This window comes from Sceloporus undulatus, chromosome 1 (genome assembly GCF_019175285.1).
Source record: "Sceloporus undulatus isolate JIND9_A2432 ecotype Alabama chromosome 1, SceUnd_v1.1, whole genome shotgun sequence".
In the NCBI taxonomy this organism is placed as follows: Eukaryota; Metazoa; Chordata; class Lepidosauria; order Squamata; family Phrynosomatidae; genus Sceloporus; species Sceloporus undulatus.
The window spans coordinates 134,777,180-134,798,270 of NC_056522.1; the positions used below are offsets into that span (position 1 = coordinate 134,777,180).

Genomic DNA, 21,091 nt, shown 5'->3' on the forward strand with positions numbered 1-21,091 from the left:
TGCCTGTGCTCTAGGATATTCAGGTGATGCTTCTGTTGATCACACCATCGTTACAAGCAAACTTAGTAGGGAATGCACGAGAGAACTTCTCTGTGGCTGCTCTCAGGCTCTACATTCCTCAGGAGCCTATAATGGCACTTTGTTGTCCTATTCCATCAGGCTTTGCAGAATGTCTCCCTTATGAAATGCTTGTGACCGGAAGTGTTTTGGATTTTGGATATATTTTTTTGGATTTTGGAATAACTGTACTTGTATATATGGATATAATGAGATATGTATATGTATAGTGGGCCCTTACTTTACGTGGTGAATCCATTCCAGACGCCCCATGTAAGGCAAAAAAATGTGTATGCTCGTGCCCCATTGAATACAATGCGGCTCGCGTTCACGGTGCGGCACAGTATGTGTGCCACAGGTGCATGCGCCATTCTTTTTATTATAGTGCGGCTTCAAAGTAAGCTGAAAGCTGCATATGGCGCGGCGTACTGTATATGCAAATACAGATATTCTGGAGAAGGGAGCCAGTGTGATGCAGTGGTTTGAGTACTGGACTATGACTCTGGAGAGCAGGGTCTGAATCCTTGCTTGGCCATGGAAACTCACTGGGTGACCTTGGTCAAGTAACTCTCTCTCTCAGCCTCAGAGAATAACAATGGCAAACCCCCTCTGAAGAAACAAGCCAAGAAAACTCTTAAATAGGTTCGCCCTATAAGTTGGAAATTACTTGAAGTCCTACAACAGCAACAAACATAATGAGATACCTTGGTAATGGGAACCAAGTCTAAACACAAAATTCATTTATGTTTCATATATATCTTATACAAATAGCTTGAATGTAATTTTATACAATATTTTAAATACTTTGGTGTATGAAACAAAGTTTGTGTACACTGAACCATCAGACAGCAAAGGTGCAGTCACCCATGAAAAAAGTTTTGCTTTTTGGAGTAATTTGGATTTCAAAATTCTGGGTAAGGGAGACTCAGCCTATACTAGAAAATGCCGTGTGTGTGTGTGTGTGTGTGTTGTGTGCCTTCAAATAGTTCCCATCAGTCTGGTTGCTTCATTTTATACTATTTGCAGCTTCCAAACACTTTTCAAAGGCAGACCCACATAGAGTGCATTACCATAGCCTAATCAAGAGGTAACGAAGGCATCTTTGGAAAGGCAACAAGGAGAGGACTATTCTAGCCTCCCTTGGAAGAAAGTGCCACAGCCAAGGGGCAGTCATAGCCGGCACTCAAAATTGTTCCTGGAGATTAGCAGCCAGTGGAACTGCTGTAATAAGGGAATTGTATACACCCACTCAACTTAAGCAAGATAACTTGCTGGAAAACATTTGTTTACAAGACAGAAAATAATAAAAAAACATGCACAAGCGCAAGAAATTCTTATCATAAGACAGAAGAAGTTTCAACGATTAAGGAACTTTGCATTTTGAACAGAAAGGTAACACATTCAAGGTGTGCGTGCAGGGTGTTATTGTTTGTGAGGCAGCCACTAGAGGGGGAACACAACACATTCAAGTACTATATACCTTGTCAACTAGGACACAGAAAAAGATGGTCATTTCTCTCCCTTACTTTTCCTCTTTTTTCATGTCATGATTATTTATAAAACCCAGTAATGCCTACAATTGTTCCAAAATTTTGGAAACTTGTTATTTATATCAATTTAAAAGGGGGCAAAGCTAGAAGGCAATTAAAATAATATATTCAAGTAGAAGAAAAATATTGAAGATCTTGTGATAGATAGATGGACCAAACAGAAATGGGACATAGCCTTAAAATACCTGCTTCTGCACATACTAAAAGATGAATAATACCCATAATTGTTGTTGTAAAAGAGGGTTCTGATTTTTTAAATTGCAGCAAATTTTCATTAGAATAATGTAGGATTTCAGTGACTCAGGCATCAATTACATTTTTTTTTCAAAGAATGTACTTATATTTTCTTATTTGTTTTCTATATTGCGTGTGTAGGCATAAGAGAGTAAGTAAGTAACCCCTGAAAAGCATGGGATGTTTGGGGGACAGTGACAGGAGCTGCAGGCAATGACATGGCATTAAGACTTGTGTCAAGTCAAATATCATCTCCTGACTTGCCCCATGAGGAAAAGAAACTTGCTTGAATGTTTCAAAAATGAACAAATATTCTCTGTTGTAGACATATGTCTATCCACATTTGGTATAAAATACAACGAGATTATCAAGAACAGAAATGCCACACAATTTGCCCAGACTAATACAATTAACCCATTAGGCTCTTGTTCCCACTGCAGTAAAAAAATAAAATAAATCATCAGCTGCTCCATTTTGTATTGGATCTTATCTGTCTTAAAGTACACAACCAGCCTCTCATATAAATGCCCTGTATCCTAATATTAATAATAAAATTCACATTATAAGAAATACTCAGATGCAGTGTTAAATAGAGACTATTTTCAAAACTGAAAATCTGGTATATGTGTTTGGCTGCTGCCATCTGTTTATTTAAACAAAGTCTGTATATATGTAATCTTTTCTAGATTTGCTCCTGAACGCCTCCTTTCCATTTCTTATGCTAGCTTCACTAGAGGTGGGAACTTTTGATGGCTTGTGTCTGAGTTATAGAGGATTAGACAAAGCAGTCAGATCTTTTTCTTTTTTAAGATATTGAGAGTCAGTGGAACTGTGAGTCTTCCTCTTTTCCTGCTTCCTTCTACCTTATTGTCTTTTCTAGAGAGTCATGCCTTCACATAATGTGTCCAAAATATGACAGCCTTAGTTCAGTCATCTTGGTTTCTAAGGAGAGTTTAGGCTTGATTTGCTTTAGGAACTATTTATTCGTCTTTTTTTAGAAGCCCATGGTAACCACAGAATTCTTCTCCAGCACTCCATTTCAAATGAGTGGATTTTCCTCCTAGCAGCTTTTTTTCATTGTCCACCTTTCATACTTGGAAATTGGAAATACAACGGTTTGGACAGTCCAAACTTTATATTAAATGATATATATTTACACTTCAGAATTTTGTTTAGCTACATAGCTGCCCTCCCAAGTCCTAGCCTTCTTCTGATTTCTTGACTGCAGTATTCATTCTGATCAATGACCAAGCCAAGACATGGAAAATCTTGAACTATTTCAATATCTTCGTCATCTATTTTAAAGTTATCTGTGATTTTGTTCAGGAATTGTTTCAAGTCTTTGATATTTTCTGTTAGTAGTATGGTGTCATCTGCGTATCTTAAATAGTTGATTTCCTTCCTCCCATTTTTACACTTCTTCCAAGTCTAATCCTACTTTATGTACAATATCTTCAATATATGAGTTACAACATATGAGTTACACAGGTAAGATGATAAAATGCAGTCTTGCCAGACCCCTGGCAACTGGAAACCATTCTGTTTCTCTGTATTCTATCCTGAAAGTAGCCTCTTATCCTGAATACAGATTACATATCTGGACAATCAAGTATTGTGGCACAGCCATTTCTTTAGAGAGATCTACAGTTTTTCATGATCTACACCAGTGATTCCCATTTTTTTGTGTGTGGCTATTGACCCCTTTCCTCTTATGCAGTTGGCTGAGCAGTGACCTTAGAAGCTCCAATGCCTGTTTCTTGATAGTAGGTCTACTGTTCTACTTGGTCATGTAATGTATTCCCCCGATGGTCATAGAGCATCCTCACTTTCGATTTTAGATTTCCTTTTGATTTCTTGGCTATTGCGGAAGAGGTCCATTGTTCTTCCTTTTTTGTTGTCATTTTCTATTTCTCTGCATTATTATAGTAGTTTCCTTTGTCCCTGCACACAAATCACTTAACATTTGCATTCAGGGTTCTGACCCTGTTTCTGTCCCCTTTTACTTTTACTTCTTGACTTTCCTCTGCCATCCATTGAGGCTTTTTTCTTTTTTTAGATGCAAATGGTCTTTTTGTATTCATCCCTGGCAATGGCCCAGGCTTCAGTACAGAATTCTTCTGGATTGAATTATTCAATAGTCTTAATAGTGCAAATCTATTTTTACATTATCTTTAAATCCCATGGGGCTGTTCTTCAGGGTTTTTTTTAAATGATGGTTAATTTAGTGTTCTTCTTTAGCTTTATCCTAATTTTTTATATTAGCAGTTCACGGTTTGTGTTACAATCTGCCCCTGGTCTTGCTTTTGCAAAGAGAATGGAGCTTCTACATCTTCTATTTTCAATTACATAGTCTATTTGATCTTTGTATTGGTCTACAGATGATGTCCATGAATACAGTTACCTCTTTGGTTGCTTGAAGAATGAGTCTGAGATTAAAAAACTGTTGGCCTTGCAAAATTCAATCCATTCTCTCCTGCTTCATTTCTTGATCTTAGAACAAATTTTCCTACAACTTTTTATTCTGCTCTGTTTCCTACTTTTGCATTCCATTTGCCTATGATTATCAACATGTCCTATTTTGGTGAGTGAGCACTTTCCTCCTGGACTCCAGCATAGAATTTTTCAATTTGTTCTTCTTCTTCTGCCCCATAGTTGGAACATAAACTTGGTTTATGGCTATGGTTATACTGACAGGTTTTCCCTGAAGTTTTATTGACATTAATTGATCAACTTTGCATTATATCCTTTAACTGCTTTTGCTACATCTCTTTTCACTCTTAATGCAACTCCATTTCTTCTTAGATTTTCATTTCCTGAACTGTGTAATAATTATCTTACTCAAAATGTCCTATTCATGTTCACTTTACCTCACTCATTCCACGTATTGCAATGTTTATATGTTCCATTTTTTGGTTTACAATGTCCAGCTTCTCCTGATTCATGCTTTTCACATTCCATGTTCTTATAATACATGTTGTATGGATTTAGACTTTCCTTTCACCTCTGAGCACATCAACATCTGAATGCCTTTTCGGCTTGAGTCCAATTGTGTCATTAGCCACAGTGCTACTCATAGTTGTCATCTGCTCTACGCCAGTAGCTCATTGAGAGCCTTCTGATTTGGGAATATCATATTCTAGTGCTAGCTCTTGTTTCATTTTGGACTGTCTCATTGTAGGCTTTTTATGGTAAAAGACATTCAAAAGTAAAAGACATTCAAAGAGGTTTAATATGCCTCCTTCTGTGAAGTACTAACACGTGTTAGCCATGGTGCCATTGTCATTGTCTCTGAGAAATCCAGTGTCACCCCTACGACTGCTGCTGCCCAGGAGCCATTTGGCACATTTAGTCTGGCTCCTCAGGAAAAGCCTGTCTGACATGGGAGACCCTGCCATCAGCGCTGCTGCATCAGCATAAAACCTTGCCTCATAGGAACATGCAATCCCAATATTGCAGAAAGGCAGTGCCATGGTGAGCCTGAAGGGATACTCTGCACATAAACAGCTCCTTCACTGAAGCAAAGAGAAGTCATAGATTAGGCTTGTTTAATCTTCCCCTCAATTAAATCACTAAACTAGTTCAATGGCTATTACTGATTTCACAGAACAAAGGACTGCAAAGGAATCAAAGAAGTGTAGGGAAGCAATGGACAATCCAGGAAAATCCTAAAACTTCACATAGTATCAGATTTAACCTTTGTGCTTTACTGAAATTACATATGCAGAGTAGACTGCATAGAGCAGTTGTCTCCCAGAACTAAACTAGAGAGTTTCAAGTAGAAGGAACAAAAATTGACCCACAAGGCAATGTACAATTTCTTGGGGCGGGGGCAGGAATGAGTCTAGGGTTCATGTATTCACTTCTCCCCAAAGCAGACAGCACATCACAAATGAGTGACATGAAATTTTTGTCAGCAACAAAATATACTCTGGGGATATACACATGTATGTACTGATCATATGTAAAATTCTGCATGTGCTGAATTGTGAAGTCTTGTTCTATTCATATGTAAAATTCCGCATATGCTGAATTGTGAAGTCTTGTTCCCATGAATCTATATAGTGGATGCAGCATGGGAATTAAAATTCTCTATGCACACTGCCTTCACATTCTGAAGCTTCAGTCTGCAGTCAGACAAGATTCCTAAGAGACCAGAACTATGGATTATGCACAGCATGGCATGTAGGCAGAAGAAAGAGTACTAGTTTAACCCTAATTAACAGCAGGAGCTGCCAGAGAAAGAGTTTCAAGATTCAAGTTGGAGGAAAAGATGGAAAAAAGTGAAGTATTTGGCATCTCAGTCAAACCTGATAGAAAATCAGGCAACTATGAATGACACAGTGGCAATATATATAAAAAAGAGACAGACAAAATAATTTGGGGGGAACTTTGGAGTTGAAGGTAAATAGGTCTAGTTGCATAGGATAAAATAACATCCAAAACATTAAAGAGACATTCTTGGAAATTAATACCTTTTCTAGGCTGAAATTCATATGTTGCTTCAAAATGAAATGCATTGCACTTAATTCAATGAATATTTTGAATTGATCCAAATTACACACATGAATTAAATGAAATGTATTCTGTGCCACTTCCATAACCATCATTTATTTGTATCTTGACACATTTGATTGCAAAGTGCATTTTAATTGCCTAATTCGTTTAACTATTGTGAATCAAAATGAGATAAATAAATCAAAGATTTTACAGTTATGCTTGTTACACCAAAAAATGAAAAGAAAATTAGCAACCATCAGCATATTATCATGGATTATGGTTACTGCACAGTAGCTAAAATATATGTACGATTTATGTTTATTTTATCATTAAAATTAGCAGTTTATCAACACAGATTCAGATTTCTTTTTCCAGTGTTTTTCTTAAGACAAATGTTCAGATACGCCTTTTTTTATCTCTTAGGCTATCATTATGAAAACATGGCATTCAAATAAGAACAAAGAAAATGTGGAAGTCTTTCTCAACCTCTAATCTAATATATCTGCCATTTTCTACTACCAAAAAAACCAGCTGTATATATACGTTATTTGATTTTTGACTTGAATACGGAACGAAAACATCAGGAAAAAAATTATTGGAATACATGAAAACTAGACTAGTTAAAACTTCCCATAAAGCGTTCACAGCCGTGGCCCCTAAACTATGGAACATCTTACCAGAAGAGATCCGTCTGATCACCAACTTAGAAGCCTTGAAGAAGGCACTTAAGACGGATCTCTTCCGGCGGGCCTATCCATCTGATCTTCTATAACTGATTTTAAAGAACACTCCCACTTCTGATTCGATAGCATGGAAAATAGACTATGATTTGAGTATTTTAATGATTGGTAGCAGTATTGCTGGTCGTTTTATTGTTTGTATGTTTAGACAATATTGTATTTTGTATTGTTGATTCTTTTTGTTGTAATCCTGCCTCGATCCGCAGGGAGAGGCAGGAAATATAAATAAAATTTATTATTATTATTATTATTATTTAATTAATTCTTCCACTGAAACTGGCAGGGCCAAGAACAGGGGTGGGCAACTGCTGGAAGGCTAGGGGGCTACATTTAGCCCCCTATGAGACTGTGGAAGTCTTTGCTCCTGAGAAAAAAAAGCCACACTTCAAAGGGCTATGGAGGAAGTTCCACGATGTTTTGGGTTTCAACAAAGGCCTCTTCTGTGCCTAAACTAGTCCAGCTGGGCCTGCAAAATGTGATGGAAATGCACCCCATGCCCTCCTGGTGCATATTTTGGAGGATTTCAAGACAAAAAGTTTTTTTCTGAACATTTTTGCAAAAAATTGTTTTGAATTTCTGGGGGGGGCCCCAGGTACCCTCCAAATGTGGTGGAAATGCCTTCCACATTCTCTGGGGGGGGCATTCCTAAGGGGAAAGGGTTTTGAAAAAAAAAAATGACTCCTGGGGGGCTGCATGTGTCTGCAGGCCACACTTTGCCTAACATTGATCTAGAGGCTCTTAATTTTGACTACATTATGGTCTACATCAGTAATATTAACAACAACATAAACAAAACCAATTTACCTTTGCGTCCTGGGTATACATGAGGGTAATATTCATAATATAGGTCAGGCTGGTCTAGGTTTCCAAATGGCTCAAATTCCATTTCAGCATTTTGAAAAAGACCCAGTTTCACAAGAAGAGCCAATCTTACAAACCAAAGCTTGAAAGTAGTAAAACAAAACATGAAAGCATTATATCATTTGTCAGTCATTACTGTATAAACAAAACCTTTATCCCACAGAATTGGACACAGCTGGAAAGGAATTTGTTAAAAACAGCAACTGACATATATATTAACTCCTTTTGCCAATAATAATGCAATTACATTAACATTATAATTGTAACTATGTGAGGGATAAAGTCACTCTATTTGCAGTGTAACTGTAACTAAGGCCAGAGCAGAAGGGTGGGAAGGAGTGGCCCAAGTCTGCTCTGTCCAGAACTGGGTTGGTACGGTAGCGACCACATGGCCTGCTGCCAAAGTGGGCCATGGTTGCTGGCCCTAATCCACACTACCAAGAGCTGGATTATCCTGGCTCCTTTTTGCTCCGGTGCAAAGGACCGGCATGCAGTGTTGAAGCAGCTTTAGCCCATGTTAGAGGCGTATGTTGCTTGAACACCATGTCTCCAAAGTGGCCAGATGCTGCTTCTTTTGGCTATCTGATCTGGGCCCTATTCACTTTTACAGTTACGGGGTGCGGCCTCACCAAATAACTAAGACGTTTGAGTAGGAATCACATGATTAAAGTGCTTGCTTGTGCTGCTGTGTTCAGATCTTTAAAGAATAACTAAAGTAACTAGCTACTTTCAAGTACAGGTTGAGTTTTCCTTATCCAAAATGCTTGAGATCAGAAGTGTTTTGGAATTTGTGAGTTTTTCAGATTTTGGAATATCTGCATATATATCATGAGATATCTTGGAGATGAGACCCATATCAAAACATGACATTAATTTATATTTCACATACAGTTTATACACATATCCTGAAGGTAACTTTATACACAATATTTTAAATAATTTTGTACATGGAACAAAGTTTGTGGACACTGACTCATCAGAAAGCAAAGATGTCGCTATCTCAGCCACCATTTGGAGAAAATTGAAATATTTTGGATTTTGGAATTCTGAATAAGGGAGACTCAATGTCTAAAATATTATTTGTTACTGCAATGGTAACTAGCTATGGCAGGGGACTTTTATAGCCTCTGTATCTATATTTTAAATCAAGAGACTGCAAATGCATTTGAAAGAATATATAATTTCTTCTTACTATTACTCTCTTTAAATTGAAAATCTAAGGATAAAATAATGTGTACTTTTGCTAATGTCATGATTTTTTTAGGTTACAGTAAGAACAAGCAACATATTCCAAAGCAACAGTGAAGTTGATGAACCTCTGTTTTCATGAAGGATCTGTTTTGTTTGGGAAAATTTGGGAAATCCCTCCCCCCCCCTTTGCACTCATGTTTTCAGGATTACATTTGAGAAATGCAAAAAAGGCATCTATCATAAATGGAAGACAGAAACTCACTGGAAACAAAGCAATCCCAACTAGTTATGACAATAAACTGGTGAGATAGGATTTGTTTCTTACAGTCTGACTGCTATCTCCATTACAGATGCAAGTGATGAGCAAACAGACATTAGCTAAAGTCATCTAGCTATGATAAAGTTCCATCAGGCTTCTTGAAGTGCAACTAATTATCCCTTCCTGTTTTAAATTCCAAGTTTAGGAAATGAAATCAAAGACATATATAAAACAGATAGATATCTGTATCCTTTTGCAAAAAATGCACTAAAGAACTTTAGCTGGCCTAAAATGCAAACGTACCTGCAGGGAGTCTGTGGTATGACTTGTTGGTAGGCCATTTTTGCCATAGCCCTGACCATGAGCAGTCAGAAGTCGTCCACATAAGTCAACCGCTGCTCTCCAGTTTTTGCTGCTCTGGAAGAAAGGGCAGGGAGAGGGGAGGAAGAATAGGCTAAGTAACAAATAAATTCAGCAGCTTAGAACTTGGAGCTGCTTATTTTGCTTGAAGCAGCTACAGCAAACCATTAGTAATAATGACAAGGTCAGTAAAGCTGGCCAGTAGGAAGCAGAATGTCATTTGTCAGAGCTGCTTGTATAATTAGGCAAAAAGCGAAACCAGGCATGACTCACAATTTACAATTAGAAGATTGCTAGTGTAAAAGGATGCACAATTTATTATGATGGGTCAGACACGGTTCTGTTCAAGAAGCAGTAATCTGTTTTTAAATCCATCTGAAATATGCAACAATTTAGCCATTATTTAAAAAAATCATACATATTCTCTGCAAAGAACATTTATTTTTTATTTTTTCCTGGGTCACACTATGCCTTTATTAGTTTTGAATCAATGAATTCATGAAGGTCATTCAACAGGGATTACATGAGAAATAAAGTTAGGTCAAAATGGACATTTTAGTGACTATAAACACTTGATGTTTTTAAATCACTCATCCAGATCTGGTACCAAATAAAACTGAGAAATGTTATCCCACCTACCTACCCCTTCCCATCCAAAAAGAGAGGCCACTTAAATACACTCAATTTCCTGAGCATCAACATCATTGAACATACTCACGAGACTATGGTGATAAATAGAGGAATTCTGTATTTTTAAGTATGTCATCCTCACTAGTAGATACTTTTTTGAGGAAAGTGCTGCAATTCCCAAACAATGTAAGCATTAAGTAAGCTGCATTATGTCTTATTTATGTCTGTTCCCAGATATAGACAACAAGAGGAATTTCCTCAGGAAAATAATAATAATAATAATAATAATAATAATAATAATAATATCTTTATTTATATTTCCTGCCTCTCCTCATGGATCAAGGTGGCAGAACAACAGCTAAAATCAACATTACAGTACATTGATTCACAAACTCACAAATTCATGCAATATATTAATTGACAGTCAATTATAAAGCAGTATAAAATTTATCACTACAGTCTATGTGCACATCATCCCTAGGAGGTAAGCATTTTCAGGGTTCAATTCATAATAGATCAGGTGGGGCGCCTGCCAGAAGAGATCATCTTGAGTGCTTTCCTAAAAGCATCAAGAGTGTTAATAAGACGGATCTCTTCTGGTAGGCCATTCCAGAGTCTTGGGGCAGCAGCAGTAAATGCTTTATCAAAAGTTGATCTTGGTCTAACCTTGGGATGTTCCAATAATTTATTTTCAGATGTCCTGAGAGTGCGGGGTGGATTGTGTAGGGAGAGGCGTCCCATCAAGTAGCTTGGGCCCAAGCCATTTAGGACTTTAAAGGTCATAACCAACACTTTATATTTGGCCCGGAAGCTAATCGGTAGCCAGTGTAACTCATGAACCCAGTGAACTTTTTGTGAAAGCTAAGAATAAGGTGTACTGGTTTGAGCATTAGACTATGACTCTGGAGCCCAGGGTTTGAACCCTCATTCAATCACTGGGTGACCTTGGACAAGTCACACATTCTCAGCCTTAGTGGAAGACAAAGACACACCTGGTTTGAACAAATCTTGCCAAGAAAACCTTGTGATAGGGTTGCCTTGGGGTTGTCATAAGTCAGAAATGACTTGAAGGAACAGAAAAACAAAAACACTCACGAGACCTGTATGTTTTTGCCCATTTCAACCAATCAGGGTAGATAAAGGGCAGTAACTAAATCAAACTATTAAAAGATCATTGTGTAATTCTTTGAAATGGCACAATAACTTGAAACACATAAATCCAAAGCATCATAATGTAACTTCTTTTCACAGAAACATTTTCATCTTTGATGCAGGAAGAGCATACTAACAAAACATTGCTGCATGAAATGTTATTCCTCTAGCCACCTCCATTACTAATATATATGGGAGCACAACCCATTCAGGATAGGAAACAAAGAGATCTGCACCACTTATATATTGATCCACAATACCAGAAAGGTACATCTCTGTCCAAAGAGGAAAAACACTCTTGTGAAGTACATTTCACCCTAAGACCTGGAGGATATATAAAATGTCAGATTCTTAAAAATAAAACAAAAAATTGAAGTGCATATTTAAAGCTCTTGTTGTTATCCACCCTCGAGTTGATCTCAATCCATGGCAAACCTGTAGATGAGACATCTCCAAGACTCCCTGTCTTCCACTTTTCTGCTCTGCTCCTGCAAATTCATACCCCTGACCTGTTTTATAGTCCATCCATCTAGCAGATGGCCTTCCTCTCTTTCTGCTTCCCTCCATTTCCCTAGCATTATTGTTTTCTCCAGTGATTTGTGCCTTCTCATGATGTGCTAAAGTGCCACAGCCTTAGTCTAGTCATCTTGTCTTTCAGAGCGATTTCAAGTTTGATCTGTTCTAGGATCCATTGGTTTGACTTCTTGGCTGTCCATGGTATCCTCAGCACTCTTCTCCAGCACATTTTGAATGAATTGATTTTCCTCCTATCCAATTTCTTCACTCTCCAGCTCTCGCTTTCATACAATATCTTGTACGAGTCTAACTTCTGTACTCAGTTGTATATCTTTACATTTTAGGATCTTTTCTAGTCCTTTCATAGCTGCCCTCCCCATTCGTAGTCTTCTTATGATTTCGTGACTGCAGTCCCTGCTCCGATCAATGTTTGATCCTAGATATGAGAACTGTTTTACTATTTCTATTTCCTCAGATTGAATTTGTGTAAATTATCTGTGGTCATTATTCTGTTTTCTTTATGTTCAACAATAACCCTGTCTTTGCACTTTCTTCCTTAATCTTTCTTAGTAGTTGCTCTATGTCTGTAATGTTTTCTGCTAGTAGTATTGTCATCTGCATATCTTAGATTGTTGGTATTCTTTTCTCCTATTTTCACTCCTCCTCCTTCTGTGTTCAACTCTGTTTTTTGTGTAATATGCTCTGCACATAAGTTGAATAGATAGGGTGAAATGATGCAGCCTTGCCTGACCCCTTTGCCAACTGGGAACCATTCAGTTTCTCCATGTTCTGTTCTGACAGTACCCTCTTGTCCCAAGTACAGATTCCTCATCCGAACTATCAGATGTGTTAAAACTTTACCCCTATCCCTTTTCTCCCTTCAAGAAATATTCCACAGCTTTACAGGCAGTTCACATTTGATGGCTCCTACTGCCTAAACATACCCAAATGTTTTTGAGTCCCCCACCCCCACCCTCAGGCACTAAGCAATGGCATTTCCTCCCTCCACCTTCTTTATTACTCAGTTGCTGATCACTGGCAGTACTTGGAAAACACTAATCCACCATTTTTGCACTAGGTAAGTGGTAATATAGGATCAGGCCACCCCTCTGTATGCCTCTTTTGCAAGCTCTGAAGCACAACCCACCTTCTCACCTTGAATGCTTGTCAAGTTGCTCCCTGTATTGCTTCTTCCAGGAAAATTACATTGTTAATAAGTCAGTAAAGTGGCCCTTACTTAACACAACTTTTGTGTCTGGTCTTGTTATTCTGTGAAGGGTCATCAAGAACTCTTATGGCACATTTGGGATGTCAAATGGTATTACAGTGGAAACGATGGGCTGGAACACATTAGAAGTCAATATCAGGAACACATGTATGTCCCTTCCTCCCTCAGCTAATGATCTGCAAATCATGATAGGTGAGAAGCCACTACTGGACCCAATCTGAGCTATGGCTTGATACAAATACAAGTTAAACCAATCTGAGTTTCTTTTCAAATCATCTGAGATTGTTCAGGTACGAAAAAGGGAGGGGGAAAAGAAAAATAACAGCAAGTGATCATTTTCAATTACTCTAACTGAGATCAAATGTCCTGAGTCCTTAAATTGTGTACCATTTTTGGTATGAAGACCTCAACTTATGTTAAGCTTATGTTCCTTAATATATTCAAACTGAGAACTCTTGTCTTAATACTGGTTGACAAATCTAGAAAGTAAGCTAACTTTGCATCCTGGTTCACTATATAACTTTAAGTTGACTTCATGTATAAGTCAAGGGCAGGAGGTGGGACCTAAATTATGGATTTTGATATGACCCATGGATAAGTCAAGGGTAAAATTTAGGGGACTGTAGAAAGGATCTAAAGGGTGGAGCAAAGGAAAACAATACTAAAGAACTTACAACATTTCAATAGGCATAACTGCATGTGTTCACCCTGAAAGCTGGATGGATGAGGAGGGAACTATGGTAAATATGGGAGGTGAACAGGCACAGGTGGGGTTTGGAAAATGCACACATGTTAAAAAGGATGAAAAGGCAAAGCATGAAAATGGCATCTATGCTACCAGTGATTATGGCCTTTAACTTTAACGTGATAACTTTGCCTAATTTTTAACCCATAAAAGCTGACAAACATACGCAAATGCCTTATTCAGATCCTTCAGAGCCCAATTCCTCTTCTCACTCCTTTGAGAGGAAGTGCTAAAGAGGTGTCACCGCTGCCATTTTTCTGTACAGGCATTGAAAAAGGTCAGAAGCAGCACCACAGGGAAGAGAGTAGAGTAGGTTGGTGCTTCTTTTAGGTGCTCTCAAACAAACTAAGCTTTTACCTTTCACCACTCTACCCAGAGGAGGGAATTTTGTATTTAGACTTGGGTCTCATTGCCATGATATCTCATTATATATGTACAGTATATGCAAATACAGGTATTTCCAAATCCAAAAACCCAAACACATCTGGTCCCAAGCATTTTGGATAATGGAGGCTCAACCTGTACTGGATTTCCAGTTTCTATGCATGGTTGTGAAAGCTGGACAGTAAAGAAACCTAAGAGAAAGATAATCAAGGGAGAGTTCTGTGGATATCATGGACTGTCAAAATGACCAATAAATGACTCCTAGAGCAAATCAAGCCTGAACTCTCTCTAGACACCAAAATGACAAAACCGAGGCTATCGAATTTTGGACACATAGTGAATACATGACTTATTAGAAAAGACAATGCTTGGTAAAGTGGGAGACAGCATCAAAAAAGGAAGACAGCATTACATGTGGACACACTCAACCAGGGAAGCCATGACCTTGAATTTGCAGTATCTGCGCAGAACTGTTTTCACTAATGTGGCTGAGATAAGCCAAAACTAACTTGATGACTATTAAGAATGTCAACAAGTCAAAACTAATATGCCTGAGGGAAAAAAGTTCATCCCAATGCTATCTGTCAAGATTTAAAGAGCTACACATGATCATCTAAACTAGGACAGTACTGTATTCTTTAATCACATATGAATGTCCTTTAAATTTTGAACTAGAGAACTGAAGTGTTCTATGAATTATTATACCTAGGGATGTTACATATTTTATTTCGGGAGCATACATGGTGATTCTGAGGGGACCTTTAAGGGGAAGACATTTAACAGTACAATGTATTGATAATAACTTATTATTTAAAAAAAGAGCAAGAATAAAAAAAATGAAAGAATATGTGAAGAATGGTTTTTTCATACATAAAGGAGTGTAGTTAGTTCTATACAAGTGTGATCTTCTGGAATAAAATACAGTTCTTTATAAAAATGTACACCTGGTAACCATATCATAATCAAAACTATCCATCACATATTTCCTTCTGGACTGCTCTTTGAACAGGGAAGCTTTAAATCATTATGGATGAAGTCCCAGTTCTGCTGAGCTTGCTGTCTTGATGCATCTTACTAGAGTGGAAGAAGGAAATCATGCTATTCATTTGTTAAGAAGATAGTGTCATGACATTTATTAAAGGTTACTGAGGTACCAGTGCACTGACTAACTAATGAAATTTCTAGAGAAAGCCACTCATGGAAAAGCAGCTTGGGAAAAAGAGGTAAAAATGCTCCTACTTCAGCCTTGGGAGAGATTTGGGAAGACAAAATATAATTCCTCACATTTATGTGGACATGAAAGCAAATTCAGAAAGTTTGATTCTATGGAGGAAGGGAAAAGAGAAACAGGTGTGTGTCAAAAGCAGTTTTTGATATAGAATGGTGCCAGTGTATTACTGATAATAGCACTTAGAACCACCATGAGTCTCAAGAAAGGCAGGATATACCATATACTGTATATTCAAGTATGGGTTTACCTCATGTATATGTTGAGGACAGGTTTTGGGGCCAGAATTATGGATTTTGCTATAGGGCAAAACCTAGGGACATGTAACAAAGGACATAAAAGACGAAGTGAAGGAAAACAATGCCAAAGAACTTACAAAATTTCAGCAGATATAAGTGTTTGTGCTCACACTAAAGGCTGGATGGATTAGAAGGGACCTACGGTAAAATGTGGCTGTGCAATGTGTGTGGGGGGCAACCAGGTGCAGGCGAGGTTAAGAAAACGCATGCGTATCAAAAAGTATGAAAAGGCAAAGCACAGAAAATTATAACAATGTTCACGGTGATTATAGCATTTAACTTTAATGTGATAACTTTGCCTGATTTTAGCCCAGAAAAGCTGACAAACACACACAAATGTCTTATTCAAATCTTCCACTGTCACAATTTTCCTGACCAGGCATTCAAAAAGGTCAGAAGCAGTGCCTCAGCAGTGAGAATAGTGTGTGTGTGGGGGTCAGTGCTTCTTTAGGTGCTTTCGGGACAGACTAAGCTTTCACCTTTCGCCACTCTGCTCAGAGGAGGGTATGGTTCCTTTTTTCCTGAAGGACTCACATGGCCGAAAGGAGGAGGGGCCTGCCTGCATTAATGTCCCTCTAATAATACCTAGATTGAGCACAGCAACATCTTCCAAATGCAGGCTTGTGATTAACATCATCAATATTTCCCCCCCCCCCTCCTGTATGATTTTTTACATCTTTGCCTGAAGAAGAAGGCAGTGGAGCTTCAAAAGCTTGCAACACATATTTTGTGCATTTTGGTTGGCTAATAAAGATATCATTGTTTTATGAATTTTGGATATTACTGTTCTTTGCTACATGGCCAACACAGCGATCCCTGGATATGAGAATACACAGTAAATCAAATACATACATATATACAGTTGGCCCTTCTTATCTGTGGGTTTTTTCCCCGGACCCTGCTTGGATGACAAATACTGTGGGACTTCAAGTCAAGTTGATTTTACTGGTGGTGAGCCATGCACGTGGCCACATCCATGCACTGCCATTGGGATGCTCAAATGCACGGATAGAAAGCCTGCAGTTGGGACTGGCTGGCTGTATGTAACACAGAGACAGCTATTTAACATTACATGAAATGGTTGATTAGGGTAATCCGGCGAGATGATGGGCTCTGTGCCAACAGTATACTGACGGCAGCTAATCCAAATGTAGCATGGACTTTCAAGCAAACATCTGGATCAGTGGCAATCTGCCTAAAAGCGAATAACTTTAATCCCAGTACTCTTTACATGCTTCTTACAAGAGCCCTGCAAGACAGGTCAGCATTTCAGTTGACACAGTGCAGATGGGAAGCTTCGGCTGACAGAATAATGGCCTATCCAAGGTTATTTAGTGACTTCATGACTAGAATCAAGGTCTCCCTGGTTTACAGCTCTTAGCCACTATGCTACACTAAGAGACATCCTAGCAACCCACCTTCATGTCCCCTTACTCAGGTAGAGACACAAACCATCCTGCATTTTAATGGGATCACAGCCAGAGGACACAGAACTGCAGGGATGGACACCATCTGTTCTTTGATATATGACAGATGTACATATGCAATGAAGGTTAAACAGTTCAGGTAATAAAGCAGAATAATAGATCAGCCACAATAAATAAATGGATGTCTGATTTCAAATAAAAATTCAAAAATGTTATTACTGTTATTAAATTTCTGGTGACCATCTGTTTACTCCTCTGAAGTGAAGATTTTTCAACTTTCTGCTGAGAGGAACCAAGTTTTAAAAAACCTTAACTTTCTGACATGAAATTATTAACATTAAACTGCAAGCTACTATGAACCTGAGCGACACAGACACAGCTCCTGAAAAAGTGAAAAATGTTCAAGATGATGATATACACCAGAGGAATCCAGTGTTTATCCAAAACACATTTCATTTGGGTATGGCTTTGAAATACCCACAAATCAAGGTTTCAACAAGAGGGTGGAAGTAACAAATCACAAGCATAACTAGTTACATAGGGTGTAAGAAAAGTTTAATGGATATGTGAGGGCACAATGAAGGTATAATGTAATTCAAAAGCTACCTTTAGAGGGCATTTTAGAGGTATTTTGAAAAGGCTTTTTATGCCAGTCTTTTATCTATCCTCTCAGAAAAAAGGATGGAAAGTAACAGAAAAATAACAATCAGCACAAGCAACATAATAGTGAGTTCAATTTTTCTGAATAAATAACAGGTTACTTTCCAAGTACTATAATGAGTAAGAGGTACAAACTACTGCTCTTACTGTCAAGACGTTCCTCCTAAATTTCAACTGGAATCTACTCTTACTATAACGTCAAACCATTAGACCTGGTCCTACTTTCTGGGAAGCAGAGAACAGGCCTGTCCCCTCCTCTCTGTGAGGTATTTAAAGAGTACAATCATGTCACCCCCTCAATCTTTTCTGCATCAAGTTAAACAAGTCTAGCTCCTTCAACCTTTCCTCATATGCTTTCTTCTCCATACCTCTTATCATTCTCACTGCCTTTCTCTGAACCTGCTCTAACTTGTCTATATCCTTCTTAAAATGAGGCATCCAGAACTGAACAGAACTGAGGGCTGAACAGCTCAAAATATAATGGGACTATTACGTCCCTTGACTTGGAAATTATGCATTCGCCTTTTTGATGCAACATAACATTGTTGGCTCAATTTATGATTAACAAATAATCCCAAGGTCCTTTTCACACACAGTATTGCTGAGTCATGTATCCCCCATCCTATACCTGTGTATTTGGTTTTTGTGGTGTAAATGTAAAATTTTGTATTTGTCTCTACTGAATTTCATTTTATTAATGTCTGCCAAATTTTATAGTTTATCAAAGTCCTTCTGAATTCTTTCTTCCAATGTGTTAGCCACCTCTCCCAGTTTTGTGACAAATACAAACTTGATAAAGATTCCCTCCACCTAAGTCTTTGGTACAAATGTTGAGGAGTGATGTCCCTAGGACAGAACCCTGGGGTACTCCACTCGAGACTTCCTTCTAGTTTGATGTATAGCCACTGATGGCAATTATTTGAGCACAGTTTTCCAACCAGTTATGTATCCATATTCCACATTTAATCAGTTTGCTAATCAAAACATTATGGGGGACTTTATCAAATGTTTTATTGAAATCCAGATAAATGACATCCATAGCATTCACATCATTCACTAAACTAGTGACCTGATTTAAAAAAAGTTATAAGATTTGTTCTTGACAAGCCATGTTGGCTTGTTTCACACAAACTATTATTTATTATTATTTATTATTATTTATTATTATTAAACTAAAGCTAACATTAACTATAGTTTGTTGATTCCAATGGCATGGATTAAAGCTGTCATTAGTCAAAAAGAGAAATGAAAGCTTCTAGACACTCTCTGGTTAGCTGCACCATAGGTGAAGGTTTGGCGTGGGGAGCAAATGAATTCCATTGGCTCCGTGTGGTTCATTCATTCACAATAAACTGTGGCTTAATTGTCCAAATGTCCAGACACAGCTAGTGAGGGACTCCTAATCCCTCTAAATAACCCAAGCTTCTTCACAGCTCAGAATGAAAGCTATTGCAATGACCCATTTCAGCTTTTGCCAGAATCAGTGGGGGCAGGACCAGTCACAATACTTTTCTCTCAATAGCAAAAGAATACCTTAAAAGGGTGGGACTTTAGAAAAAAAGAAAAAGTAAAACTTGCTATAAAAAGTAAACATACACAACACCCACATCTTATTATATTTGACAACATACGTTGTCAACATTAAGCCTGAAGGCCAACTAGCAGAACGTATATGATTTTTCTCCAAATGGAGTCTCAAAAGGGAGTCATTAACTCTACGTGTGACACCATTAAAATGATTAAAATGTCCTCCTCCATTTGCTATGACATTCTTCTCCAGAGTAAATTACTCTGGCAGAACACTTTGACATACTTGGAAAAACTCAGTCAGTAACCCCTTCTTAGGCTAAAGTTTGTTGAAAGTTACTGGCAGTATAAAATTCACTAACCCCCATACTACTAGATGAGATGTTTTAATCCCCCAGAGCCACAATTTGCTGCAGAATTCACTAGACTGGTGTCTATTAAATGGTTTGTATGCGAGGGGGAGAGTTCCTCAAGGGGGACGTAAGACTTGGGGGCCCTGATTCTGCCTCCTCATTCCCAAACTTTTTTTATTTGTAAAACGTACACCTGCGTAGAGTTAAATATTGAGGCTCGTTACAAACGGGCACCCTAGCATGGACTCAGTTTGTACTAGGGTTAGACAGGGGCGTCTCTTCCACCATAGTACTAGCAGAAAACCTCACAGACGTGGAACAACTACTGAGAAAGATCAAGGAAGAAAGTGCAAAGGGTGGCTTATTGCTGAACATAAAGAAAACAAAAATAATGAACATATAATGTAGGATCTACATAAATTCAACCTAGACAATGAGGAAATGGAAACAGTTAAGGAGATGCTATATGTTGGTTCAAACACTGATCAGAAAGATGACTGCAGTCAAGAAATCAGAAGAAGACTAAGAATGGGAAGGGCAGCTATGAAAGAATTAGACAAAATTCTAACATGCAATGATATACAACTGAGCACTAAAAGTAGAATAGTCCAAGCCATTGTATTCCCTATTACCATTTATGGATGGCAGAGCTGGGCAGTGAAGAAAGTGGACAGGAAGAAAATCAACTCATTTGAGCTGTGGTGCTGGAGAATAGTGCTGAGGATATCCTGGGCAGCCAAAATACAAACATATGTTTCTAGGCATCCCTGGAAACCCAGATGATCAAACTGAAACTGTCAAACTTTGGCCACATCATGAGAAGGCACAATTCATTAGAAAAGACAATAATTTTAGGAAAGGTGGAGTGCAGCAGAAAGAGAGGAAAGCCACACACCAGATGGATAGATTCAATCAGGGAAGGCAGAGGTCTGATTTTGCAGGAGCTAAACAGAGCATTGGAAGTCTGGGGGCCTTGGAGATGTTTCCTCTGCAGGGCTGCGATGAGTCGGGGCCAACTCAAGGGCAGTTAACAACAACAACAACAACAACAATATTTATTTGTATACCGCCCTATGGCAAACCAATCCGGGCGGTTATCAACAGTAAAATATAAGGTATAACAATTAAAAACATATTATCCCTCCCCCCCCTTAAGACAGTATTAAACAGTATGACATATTAAAAACACAATA

At 38.2% G+C, this 21,091-nt stretch overlaps 1 protein-coding gene across 2 annotated transcripts in view; it reads right to left on the reverse strand.

The window, feature by feature from the left end:
• The window catches only part of TRAPPC12 (trafficking protein particle complex subunit 12), a 71,001-nt gene that overhangs the window by 29,366 nt on the left and 20,544 nt on the right, over nt 1–21,091 (reverse strand). For both annotated transcript variants that reach the window (XM_042467059.1, XM_042467071.1), the window contains 2 exons: nt 9,693–9,806; nt 7,883–8,021 (listed from right to left, as the gene is read on the reverse strand). In XM_042467059.1, coding sequence (XP_042322993.1) covers nt 7,883–8,021; nt 9,693–9,806 — 253 coding nt within the window. The remainder of the gene's footprint in view (nt 1–7,882; nt 8,022–9,692; nt 9,807–21,091) is intronic.